The sequence below is a fragment of the Budorcas taxicolor genome, chromosome 6 (genome assembly GCF_023091745.1).
Source record: "Budorcas taxicolor isolate Tak-1 chromosome 6, Takin1.1, whole genome shotgun sequence".
In the NCBI taxonomy this organism is placed as follows: domain Eukaryota; kingdom Metazoa; phylum Chordata; class Mammalia; order Artiodactyla; family Bovidae; genus Budorcas; species Budorcas taxicolor.
This window is the reverse complement of record NC_068915.1, coordinates 110647187-110659984: the sequence shown is the minus strand read 5'-3', so window position 1 is coordinate 110659984 and position 12798 is coordinate 110647187. Positions and strand designations below refer to the sequence as shown.

At 37.0% G+C, this 12798-nt stretch overlaps 1 protein-coding gene across 1 annotated transcript in view; it reads left to right on the top strand.

Annotated features, from left to right (window-relative positions):
• FBXL5 (F-box and leucine rich repeat protein 5) overlaps nt 1-12798 on the top strand; it is a 43538-nt gene that overhangs the window by 14897 nt on the left and 15843 nt on the right. The window contains exons 5-9 of the mRNA XM_052641747.1: nt 948-1130; nt 3832-3957; nt 6937-7085; nt 7843-7925; nt 8829-9554. Coding sequence (XP_052497707.1) covers nt 948-1130; nt 3832-3957; nt 6937-7085; nt 7843-7925; nt 8829-9554 — 1267 coding nt within the window. The remainder of the gene's footprint in view (nt 1-947; nt 1131-3831; nt 3958-6936; nt 7086-7842; nt 7926-8828; nt 9555-12798) is intronic.

The window sequence follows — 12798 nt, the reverse complement described above, 5'->3', positions numbered from 1 at the left end:
TATCTGCAGTGATTTTGGAGCCCCCCAAAATAAAGTCTGACACTGTTTCTACTGTTTCCCCATACATTTCCCATGAAGTGATGGGACCAGATGCCATAATCTTAGTGTTCTGTATGTTGAGCTTTAAGCCAACTTTTTCGCTCTCCACTTGCACTTTCATCAAGAGGCTTTTGAGTTCCTCTTCACTTTCTGCCATAAGGGTGGTGTCATCTGCATATCTGAGGTTATTGATATTTCTCCCGGCAATCTTGATTCCAGCTTGTGCTTCTTCCAGCCTGGCGTTTCTCATGATGTACTCTGCATATAAGTTAAATAAGCAGGGTGACAATATACAGCCTTGACGTACTCTTTTTCCTGTTTGGAACCAGTCTTTTCCATATCCAACTGGCTCTTAAATAGGATAAGTAGATTAGGGCACCGAAAGGTTAAAGAGGTCAGATTTCACGAGCTCTTACATGAAACATGAAAATCTAAGAGGAAACAAACAAAAGGGAAATACTTGTTGAGCATGAGTGGAAAACATGGTGAGATTGGTATGTCATTATAAATGCCTTGGAGATCTCATAATCTGGCTGACTATACTTGCTGACTTAAAGCTGTGTAACCTGTTGGATTCCTTTTTCAAATGATGCTTCTTATACTATAAAGTGGGCATTGTTGTTTTTTTTTTTTTGGTGACGCCTTTTGTAAAAGGAAGTCAGTTCTCTGTTCATTACTGTAGCTCACACTGATGCAGTATGATTTGGGCCATGATAGTTTAACCCTGCAGATCCTTAACAGTTTAACATCTCCATGTTACCTCTAATCCATGTTATTTCCTTTTCACATCTTGCAAGCAGGAAGGAGTGGACTTTAGGCACTGGATTTTACTTATAGAAATGTGACTAATTTCTTACTGCATTTGCTCTTGTAGCCTTTAATGTTAAACTTTTCCTTTTTTATTTCAGAAGCAGAGGTGTCAGAACAATCCACAGGTATAAGTCATCTTCCTCCTGAGGTAATGGTGTCAATTTTCAGTTATCTTAATCCTCAAGAATTATGTCGCTGCAGTCAAGTGAGCACTAAATGGTCTCAGCTGGCGAAGACTGGATCACTCTGGAAGCATCTTTACCCTGTTCATTGGGCCAGAGGTAGGTAAAGAGATGCTTAATTTGTTTTAAAAATATTTGTCTTTTTTTTTTTAGGTGAACACATATAGACATTAATAAGCAAGGCTAGAGAGGGAAACTCTGAAAGGTTGACTAAAAGCTAGGTTTTATAGTTAGATTATAGGTCTTTCTTTATATACAGTTTGTAAAAGCTAACAATGCTTAAGTATTCATGGGTGAATTGTGTGATGTGTGCAATTTCCTTTAAAATAATTAGGAAAAAATAATTGGAGATGGAATGAAAAATAATTGGCAAAACGTTGATAATTGTTGAAGATAGGTGATAGGCACATAGGTGTTCGTTATCCTGCTTGTTTAATGCTACTTATTCCTACTTTTGACTACGTTTGGAATTTTCCATAACAGAAAGTTAAAATTAATAGGTTGTCAGAGCAGCTTTAAATAATTAGATGAGTATTTTAAAAATACAGAATAAATTAATCTGATAAAATTTAAAGATGAAGTATTGTTTCCGTTTTGATAGTGGGTCAAGATAACTTAATCTTTTTGTCTATAGCAAATTTTTTTGTGATTAGTAATGCCTCATTCTATAATGTAGCCATTTTGAATTAGTTAATTTCATTGTGCTAAGTTAGTTTTATATGTAAAAAAAGAAAATTTTGTTTCCATGAGCATATGATGCAGTCATGGTATAAATGCAACTAATAAGGCATGTATTTTTCTGTCACTGAATTAAAGCAAATTTTCTAGGTGAGTATTTACCTCAAATTTACATTGATTTTTAAAAAATTTTTCTGTAATTTGTCACTTTGACGTGGAAATATATATTATTTTACATAAGCTATAAACCTAATTTTAAAAGTTTTATTTTTTATATTAATATGTAGCACTTTTAAAATAGGCTTTTGCTGGGTATTTAATGTTTTTTCATTAAGCTGTTTGGAGTATTGGGTAGACTTATATAATCCAAATGATTAGAATTATTAATGTGGAATAATTTTTCCTATTGAGGATAATATATTAAGTGAAAAGTCAAAGCAAGTATGGAGATACCAAATATTCTTTTTTAACTGTATCTTTGATTATGAAAAATTGCTTATTAATATATAATCAGGTACTGTTTGATATAAAGATCAATTATAACAATGATAGGCTAGATTTCTGTGACATTAACTAAATCTTGTATATGCTGTATGTTGGTTTTTTCTTTGTTTTTAATATACTTAAAAAGTTCCAATAAAAATGATATAAATTTAATTTATTTACAGTATTTGTTTCCTGTTGTTCTCGATCACAATTGATTTTACCCCTTCCAAGGGATATTTTGAAATGTCCCCTGTTTTGAAATGGATGCATTCTTGTTTGTCCCAACTTGGAGTATTACACTGATATCCATTGAGTGGAGGCCAGAGTTACTGCTCAACACCCCCCAGTGCCCAGGAGGGCCCTCTGCAAGGAAGAATTAGCCAGCCCAGAATATCAGTTCAGTTCACTTCAGTCGCTCAGTCGCGTCTGACTGTTTGCGACCCCATGGCTCATCCTCTGTCGTCCCCTTCAGAATATCATTGGTGCTAAGGTTGAAGATCCTTAACCTTAGAATCCAGTCAGTCCTAAAGGAAAACAGTCCTGATTATTCATCGGAAGGACTGATGCTGAAGCTGGAAACTCCAATACTTTGGCCACCTGATGCAAAGAACGGATTTATTAGAGAAGACCCTGATGCTGAAAGAGATTGAGGGCGGGTGGAGAAGGGGACAACAGAGGATGAGATGGTTCGATGGCATCACCTACTCGATGGACATGAGTTTGGCTAAACTCCAGAGTTGGTGATGAACAGGGAAGCCTGGCGTGCTGCAGTCCATGGGGTCACAAAGAGTTGGACACGACTGAGTGACTGAACTGAACTGGAGATTGAGGAGCACTACTAATAGATAGACTTACTGATGTTAGGAGTCCAGGATTTAATTGTGCATAGTCTCTTCACAATCAAGTAACTTAATTTCAGTGCATTTTGCAGGGTCTTTAAATGCATGGTTTACCTTAGTTTTTTCCTTTGACTTCTGTTCCCACCTACTTGTGAATTGCTGACTAATTCACTGCTGAGTAGAAAGTCTTGCTTCCTTTTGTTTATTAGCTGTTGTAATGGAGGTATTGCTGGAGCCAGTGTTGAAGCCACAGCAGGGGAAAAAGGTTTGGTTATTTTCAGTGATTTCTGAAATTGCATGTTAAAAGACTTGATGATTATTTGTCATAGTTCTTTTGGTGTGTCTGAAATTGAATTTTGTGCTTATTGAAGTGTACTTTTTAAAATCACAATTGAGTATTTCTAACAATAGTTAGCTCATTGCCTAGATAGAGCTCATGTATTTTTTTGTGCAGAGATTTTTGTTATAAATAAGTTACTTTAGGAGAAGAAGAAAAAAAAAATGGTGGTTTTTTTTTTTTTTTTTTTTTTTTAAATGATAGCCAATCTAATCTTGGGCTTCCCTGCTGTCTCAGACAGTAAAGAATCCACCTACAATGCCGGAGACCTGGGTTTGACCCCTGGGTTGGGAAGATCCCCTGGAGGAGGGCATGACAACCCACTCCAGTGTTCTTGCCTGGAGAGTCCCCATGGACTAAGGAACCTGGTGGGCTACAGGCCATGGGGCTGCAAAGAGTCGGACACACTTGAGAGACTAAGCATGCAATCTGATGTTTCTTTTGTGTATTTGTTGAGTAGGTGACTGGTACAGTGGTCCTGCCACTGAACTTGACACTGAACCTGATGAGGAATGGGTGAAGAATAGACAAGATGAAAGTCGTGCTTTTCAGGAGTGGGATGAAGATGCTGATATAGATGAATCTGGTAAGCCATGTTTAGAATTAAAACTGTTACATAGTGCTCTAATAATTAGTTACATTTAACAAATACTTAGGTGCTCGGATTTATGTAGTTTGTATTTTCTAAAGTAACTGGTGTTTTTAAGCCTACTGCTTTTAAAACTTTGTCAGAATAGTAAGTGTACTTAAAATTCTATTTAATTTTTAATTGTGTATAGGCTTGATTCCCATATGCTTTTATATTTATGCAAACACCTAAAAAATCAGAAAATGATGGCTTTTTTCCTTATTGAAATAATATACATTTATTATACTCCTCTGCAGTTTACCATGTGTTTTTAGGGCCACTTCATTTGATCAGTTCAGTAGTATTTATGAGTTGTCCGTGGCCCAGAGGAAGCAGCATGAAGCTGTTGAACCTGTTTATTCATTTGTAAACAGTCATGCCAGTTGCCTCATGCGGTGGCTGTAGAATTAAGAAGTAATGTATATGGGAACTCCTTGTAAATGGTAGAGGATTTTATAGACTAGTGTAGGCATTCATTAAGCACCGTGGGAGAATTCAGAGGTGGCTAAGACTTCATCTTGCCCTCAAAGAACTCACAGACGGGAGAATTTAGAATACAAGATTCTTCATCATGGTGCATATTGGAAAATGCTGTAGGAGAGGTGCAGAAAGATGCTTTTTGGGAATATGGAGGAGAAGGACACAATTCTGTCTTGATATTATCCTAGATAATTATTATTAAAAGATGATAAGAGTAGTAAAAAGAAAGAATTGATGAATAAGATATTCTTATACATCATAAAATTGAACCTGTAGGAATTTATTTGTAAGCCGCCCACTTATAGTTAGCTGGTCTGGCAAAATAACTAGACTTGTGGAAAGTAAGGACTATAAATACAGAGATGACTCTTTCAGTATCAGGTTTATTTTTATGAAATAAACAATGTGGCATAGTTTTAAATATTTTGAAGGTGTCATATAAGGAAGAGGTCTATTCCAGTGGTATTTGGTGATATGCTTACCCTGTGGCAGGCACTTTTTTGGCATGAGGTTAATAGTGAACAAAATGGAAAAAAATCCTTGGCTTTGTTTAGCTTAAAATTTAGAGGAGGCGGCTGACAGTAAACACAGGCAAAATACATACTTTGTTAGGTAGTATCAAGTGCTGTGGAGAAAAATAATGGAAAAGTGTGCCAGGAAGAGAGGAAAGAAGTTACCATTTCCCGTAGAGTAGGTAGTAAGGTCTCTTGAGAAATTTGAGCAAAGACCTCAAGGAGTTACGGTTTTTAGTCTTATGTCACCTTAGGGAAGTGACACTCATTCAGTCGTGTCTGACTCTTTGTGACCGCATGGATATACAGTCTTTGGAATTCTCCAGGCCAGAATACTGGAGTGGGTATCCGTTCCCTTCTCCAGGGGATCTTCCCAATCCAGGGATCTTACCCAGGTTTCCCGCATTGCAGGCGTGTTATCAGGTGAGTCACAAGGGAAGCCCAAGAATACTGGAGTGGGTATCCCATCCCTTCTCCAGGGGATCTTCCCAACTCAGGAGTTGAACTGGGGTCTCTTGCATTGCAGGCAGATTCTTTACCAACTGAACTATTAGGAAGACTTGATTTACCCATTCTAAAAAAATCAATTCATAGTATCTGTGTTGAGTTTTAAAGATCTTATCAAACTTAATGTGTTTATCTCAGCTCTTAAAGATAGACAAAGAGACTGTTGTTTTCTTTCACATTGAAAGGGAAGGGTTAAGGTTATAATGATGGAGCCTTTCTAAGGTAATATATCTGTTTAGCTGTGTAGTATATCCAAGACTAAACTTGGATCTGCCATCTATGTTTGTGCTTTTTCAGCTTAGCTGTTTTTACTAGTCTTGCAGAGAAGTTATTACTCTTCATAGGATGTTTTGTTTTGTTTTTCTTAGGATTTCACAGTAAACAGTATATATTTAGAGACAGCCACAGAAACAAAAGAATCATTTGGAAATAAATTTATAGTAGAATAAATAGGGTTCACTAAAAGTCATTTTTATCCCTATATTTCACATTTATGTTTGGCTAAAGGAAGAATTTAGAATAAAGTCTGTAACATGGAAACATTAGTCACAAATTCAGAATTATTCTTTCTACTTAAATTCCTTTTGTCTGCTACACTCAGTTTTGTGTTAAATGAGACTCCCTCAGCTTCTCCTGTTGAACTGTTTTATGTTTAGAGACATTCGAGTTAGATCTTCAGGTAAGCCAGAAAGCAATAGGATAAGAGTATTAATTCATTGTTTTTAGCGTAGTGTGTTTTTTTCCTTATATCAAATTGGGTTTTTTATTTTTTGGCATTTTGGTACTTGTTGTTACAGTACTGCATCCTTTTTTAATCATCTAAGCTTTACAGAAGTTATAAAGCAAAAAGCGAAAGCTTTGCTCATTTTTAATTTCTTAAAAATTCTAAGGTATTTTTCCTTCCTTGACTCATTATGGCCAGCCTGATTGTTTCAGATCTCTTCTAGGTCCATGTCCCTTTTATTTATGTGAGATAATGATAATACTTTTTATTATTTTCACTGTGGCTCATTTTCCCCTTCATATCCCCTTCATATCCTGTATTCTTTTGAAGAACTTGAGAACTTGCACTGTTCTTGAAGTAGTCAAAGTATTTTTTCCAAAATTTTTTCGGTACCTCAAACTGGAGTTATTTTTAATCTTCCTTCTGTTAATTAGCTTGAGAAGAAAATTACCTTCAACCTTGAGTCATGTAAAAACTTTCTCCGTTCCTTCCCATTTAAACTTCTTTTCCCCCTTTGTCTCTTTTCAGTTGATATCAGAACTGTTAAATATTAAGTGCTGGCTGATGAGAACTTGTCCATTAAATTTGCTTTGCACATATAAGGGAGTTTAAGGAGAGCAAAAAGTATTTCATATTTAATGATATAATGATTCATTGAGTAGCCTGATTATAACTGGTTTATCACGTTCTTAGACTTTTGAATTCATTTTTCAGAAGAATCTGGAGAGGAATCAATTGCTATCAGCATTGCACAAATGGAAAAACGTTTACTCCACGGCTTAATTCATAATGTTCTACCATATGTTGGCACTTCTGTAAAAACTTTAGTATTAGCCTACAGCTCTGCAGTTTCCAGCAAAATGGTAGGTATAAATTTGCACTAGCTTGGGTATTAAGAAAAAGTAGCAATGATCTCCATTTGGTTTGCTTATTGCTAAGCTTAATTAAGAAGAAATATAACTTTACCCATGCGTGTGCTTTCCCATAGGTAGGCATATACTGCTGATTTTCTTCTTTTTTCATTTCAGTTCTCATAGTAATCTTTGTATGTAGATATCATTGCTACACATTATAGGAAAGGAAACGGAGACTAAGAGAGGTTAAACAGTTTACTTAGTTTCACAGATGTTAAATGACGAAGCTCAGGTTTTTTGTTTTTAAATGTTTTTTTGCTGCACCGTGAGGCATGTGGGATCTTAGTTCCCTGACCAGGGATTGAACCCAGGCCTCTTGCTTTGGAGGCATGGGTTCATTTTATTTTTTTAATTTTAATTGGAGGCTGGTTACGAGGTATGGTTTCTTAACCATTGAACTATCAGGGGAAGTCATACATGACTCTGTAATATGTAAGGCATGGTAAGATGGGCAGATGAGATTAAATCACGGTTTTATAAAAGATGATCTTGTGACATCCTACATCAGAATCTCCTTGGGTATTCCTTAAAAATGTAAATTAATAAGGGGTTTCATCACAATATATATTTGTAATACAAAATTGAAGTGATTTTTACATGCAGAAAAGTTTGAGAACTCCTGGATATATAGTTTACTGAAAGTTGTATCTCTAACCCTAACTAAGCATCTGCAGATCTTCACAGTGATTTTTTTTTCCTTTTTTAGGTTAGGCAGATTTTAGAGCTTTGTCCTAATTTGGAGCATTTGGATCTCACCCAAACTGACATTTCAGATTCTGCGTTTGACAGGTTAGTTATTTTTGAGTATTTAAATTTGATGATTTCTAACTATGAATTGATAGAATTGTTCTGTAGTTTTTAATTTGCATCATTGCAGTTTAGTCATACTATTATTTTTTGCTATCAGATTTTGGTCATGTTATAGCAATAACTTGATGGCACCCTCCAATTCTTTATTCTTGTCTTTAGGTCCCCAGACTTATTTGTATCATCTTGTCATCTTTATAATCTCCTGTGTCTAGGCTTTTGAGCTGTGCTGTGCAGTGGTATAGACTGGGGCTATGTTTTAAAGACATTTTTGTTTTCAGTTGGTCTCGCAGTACCATTTGGCCAAGCTCGCTCTTAACTCTCTGTACTTATTCTGAAGTTCTGACTTTTTTTCAAACTGTCTTCAGACTGTTTCCTTGGATACTGCTAGTTTCCTCCTCCTCCTGCCTCACCCTGCACTTTCCTACCCTAGTCTTTATATCAGTACCTGTCTTCCTGTTTCAGAGAAGGCAGCGTATGCTTCCCTGGCTAAGGCTAATTCTCTACCAGTTCCTGGAGCTTGTTCTTCTGAAACAATTAAGAGAATGCTCCTCTTAATTATTATTTTCCTTCTCTCATGTGTGTGCAGCTTTTCTCCTCGACTGGTTATTTTTCAGGATGAAAAACAGTCTTTCCTTTCCATACCCTTTTCCTTCCCTCCCCTTCTGTTGGGTTAACAGTACTCTTAGTTCCCAGTTATTCCTGTTACCTTTGCGTAGTCCTAGCATCTAAAAAAATGCTTGACAACACATATTCAGTAAATGTTTGATCGATTATATTAGATTTAAACTCTTTCCTGTAGTTTCCATTTATTTACATATAAATAAATGCTTTTGAAGAATTTAACACTATTCACTAATAGTCTTGTTACCTCTTAATTAACAGTTGGTCTTGGCTTGGTTGCTGCCAGAGTCTTCGGCATCTTGATCTATCTGGATGTGAAAAAATCACAGATGTGGCTCTAGAGAAGATTTCTAGAGCTCTTGGAATTTTGACAACTCATGAGAGTGGCCTTTTAAAAACTTCTACAAGCAAAGATACTTCGACTACATGGAAAAATAAAGACATTACCATGCAGTCCTTCAAGCAGTCTGCTTGTTTGCATGATGTAACTAACAAGGATATTGGAGAAGAAGTAGATAATGAACACCCCTGGACTAAGCCTGTTTCTTCTGACGATTTCACTTCACCTTATGTGTGGATGTTAGATGCTGAAGACTTGGCTGATATTGAAGATGCTGTAGAATGGAGACACAGAAATGTTGAAAGTCTTTGTGTAATGGAAACAGCATCCAACTTCAGTTGTCCCTCCTCTGCTTGTTACAGTAAGGACATTGTTGGACTAAGGACTAGTGTCTGCTGGCAACAGCATTGTGCTTCTCCGGCCTTTGCGTATTGTGGTCATTCATATTGTTGTACAGGAACAGCTTTAAGAACTATGTCAGCACTCCCAGAGTCTTCCGCGCTGTGTAGAAAAGCACCAAGGACTAGACTGCTTAGGGAAAAAGACTTAATTTACTCTGGGAGTGAAAAATCTGATCAAGAGACTGGGCGTGTGCTTCTGTTTCTCAGTCTGTCTGGATGTTATCAGATCACAGACCATGGTCTCAGGTGAGTAATCAGTTGCAGAGTATTAGGAAACAGACATGTTCTCCTCAGTGGAGTGTAAAATTTTGAATCTAAGTCATTCCTTTCAGCTGGTTTGTTTACCTGAAAGAGTTAACCACTTCTGCTGTATCGCACTGTTGGAGTGATATAACTTCAGCATGACGTTTCAGTCAGGTCAGTTTGTTTGTGGTGAGGAAGAACTTAAAAGTTTAACAAATACTTAGCAAGTACCTCCAACACATTTGCTAAGGTGCTTTAGTGGATGTAAAGCTATTGAATAGGATAGTTCTTACCTTCTAAGACTGGTAACAGAGAAGGAATACACATCTGTGTATTGTGTGTGTACATTCTCTAAGTGATGTTGGATTAAAGATTCTCTGAGGCTCAGAGAGAGGCCTCTCATCCAGTTGCAGCAAATGATCAGAAAATGGAATGAAAAGATGACCCTGAATTGAACTTCGAAGAAAGACGAGGGATATTGATGGATGACAGAGGGAGAAGAGACCGTTCCAAGTGGTAGCGGTCATTTGAGCCCTCAGTAAAGTGTCTGCCAAGCAGGAGATGGGTTCGATCCTTGGGTCAGGAAGATCCCCTGGAGAAAGGCATGGCAACCCACTCCAGGATTCTTGCCTGGAGAATCCCATGGACAGAGGAGCCTGGTGGGCTACAGTCCCTGGGGTCGCGAAGAGTCAGACACGTCTTATCGACTGAATAGCAGCAAAAGCCCTGTGCAGTTGTTGTTAGGTGGTTTTGCTGTTAACGGCGTTCTCAGCATCAATAGTGTGCAGTAGTTGTTCTGATTATCTGTGACATGAGCCTTCAGAAATTGATTTCATGTTTTCTCTTTTACCCTGTCATAGACTTGAATTTTACCCAGGCTCTTTAATAATAGGTGTCAGGTATGTTAAACAGTGAAAATTCATCCAACATAAAGCCTAAGAATCCCACTTGTCTTTTAAATATGATCTTTAGCAGATTTAAGTTGGACTGTGGGGAATATTCAAAGGAGACTTGGTTTTCTGGTTTGGTTGTAGTGAAGGATGTATATTGGGGAATAGTGGGCAATAAGGCTATGACAGAGTTTAAATTCACGGAAGAATTCATTGGGGGAATGGGGAATGCAGGAACTACCTTAGGAACTGCAGTTTGAGTGCAGCTCAGATTTTAAAAAGTGCAGCTCTTTTAATTAGATTATCTTGGTAATGATTATCTACTGTGTGACTTGCCCTCTTCCAACTGGTAGGGATCCAGAGTAAATGAGACAAAGTCCTTACTTTCATAGAGTTTACAATCTAATGGTAGAAGTAAGACAAGAAAGGTAGACTATCAGGCAAAATAGTCAATCTTTTAAAGTTTAGTAAACCTTTAAAAATTTTTTTTGTGGCCAAACATGGTCTTAAGTATTCCTTGTGCACTTGAGAAGAATGTGTATTCTGCTGCTGACTGGAATGTTCTCTATATGTTTGTTAGGGCTAATCAGTTTATAGTGTAGTTCGATTTCTCTATTTCCCTCTTGGTCTTCCATTGTTCTATCCATTATTGAAAATGGAGTATTGAAATCTCCAACTGTTTCTGGAGGACTGTTTATTTTTCCCCTTATTTCTTTCAGTTTTACATATTTTGGAGCTCTGTTAAGTGTGTGTTTGTTCATAATTTTTTTAATCTCCTGAGTGGAGTGGTGAGCCTTTTGACAATATATCATATCCTTTGCTTTTTAAACGTTACCTTTTTAAAATTTAAAATCTCTTTCATTTCACAATGTTACGGCCGCCTTGGCTCTCTTTTGGTTACTTTGTTTTTGGCCACGCTTTGTGGCAGGTTGGCGTACCCTGCAGTGGAGCTGTGGCATCTTAGCCACAGGACTGCCAGGGAAGTCCTCTCTTTTTCTGCATGGAAATCTTTTCTCATGCTTTTATTTTTAACCTCTTTGTGTTTTTGCATCAAAAGTGAGGTCTGTCATAGAGAGTATATAGATGGATCCATGTTTTTAAAATTTTTTGATTAAAATTTTAAAAAATCTGTTGCCTGCTAATTGCTACCTTTTGGTAGAATCTGATGGATTCATATTTCAAGTAATTACTGATGAGGGGGACTTTATGCCATTTAGCTGTTTCTTTTCCTTATGACTTACATGCTTTTGTTCCTCATGTTCTCAGTGATGTCCTCTTTTATGTTTTGTTTGTTGTATACCATTTGATTCCCTTTCCCCCTATTTTATTTATTTTTTAAAGTTTTTGTTTTTGGTTAAGGGATAAAATTAACACCTTGAAACTTAAAACAATGTAGTTTGATAATCAGCTTCGTTTCAGTCATCTACAGACACCCTACTCTTGACATCTGTCTCATCTTCCTTTATATTGTTATAGGTACAGGTTACATCTTTTTTGTTGTTGTTGTTAAACCTCAACATGAATCAGCCATAGGTATACATCTATCCCCTCCCTTTTGAACCTCCCTCCCATCTCCCTCCCCATCCCACCCCTCTAGGTTGATACAAAGCCCCTGTTTGAGTGTCCTGAGCCATACAGCAAATTCCTGTTGGCCATCTGTTTTACATATGGTAATATAAGTTTCCATGTTCCTCTTTCCATACATCTTACCCTCTCCTCCCTTTTCCCCATGTCCATAAGTCTGTTCTCTATATCTGTTTCTCCATTGTTGCCCTGTTTATACATAATACAAAATACAAAGTGAAAGTCGCTCAATCATGTCTGACTCTTTGCGACCCCATGGACTATATACAGTCCATGGAATTCTCCAGGCCAGAATACTGGAGTGGGTCGACTTTTTCTTCTCCAGGGGATCTTCCCAACCCAGGGATCAAACCTAGGTCTCTTGCATTACAGGCAGATTCTTTTACCAGCTGAGCTACAAGGGAAGGCCAAGAATACTGGAGTGGGTAGCCTATCCCTTCTCCAGTGGATCTTCCTGACCCAGGAATCGTACCAGGGTCTCCGGCATTGCAGGCAGGTTCTTTACCAACTGAGCTATCAGGGAAGCTCTTTATATTTTGTGTACCCTTTAACATAGATTTATAATTTTGTGTGGGCATTTTTAACTAATCACTTCCTGCTTTCAAATGGTATTATACGACTTCACAAAGAATCTAAGAATCTTAAAAGAGTAAGCCCTTGTTCCCCTCCCCATTCTTTGTGCTGTTTTTGTTAAATATTTTATTTTTATATAAGTTTTAAACTCCAGAATAACATTGTTAATATTTTTTCTTTGAACAGTTGTCTTTTAGAAA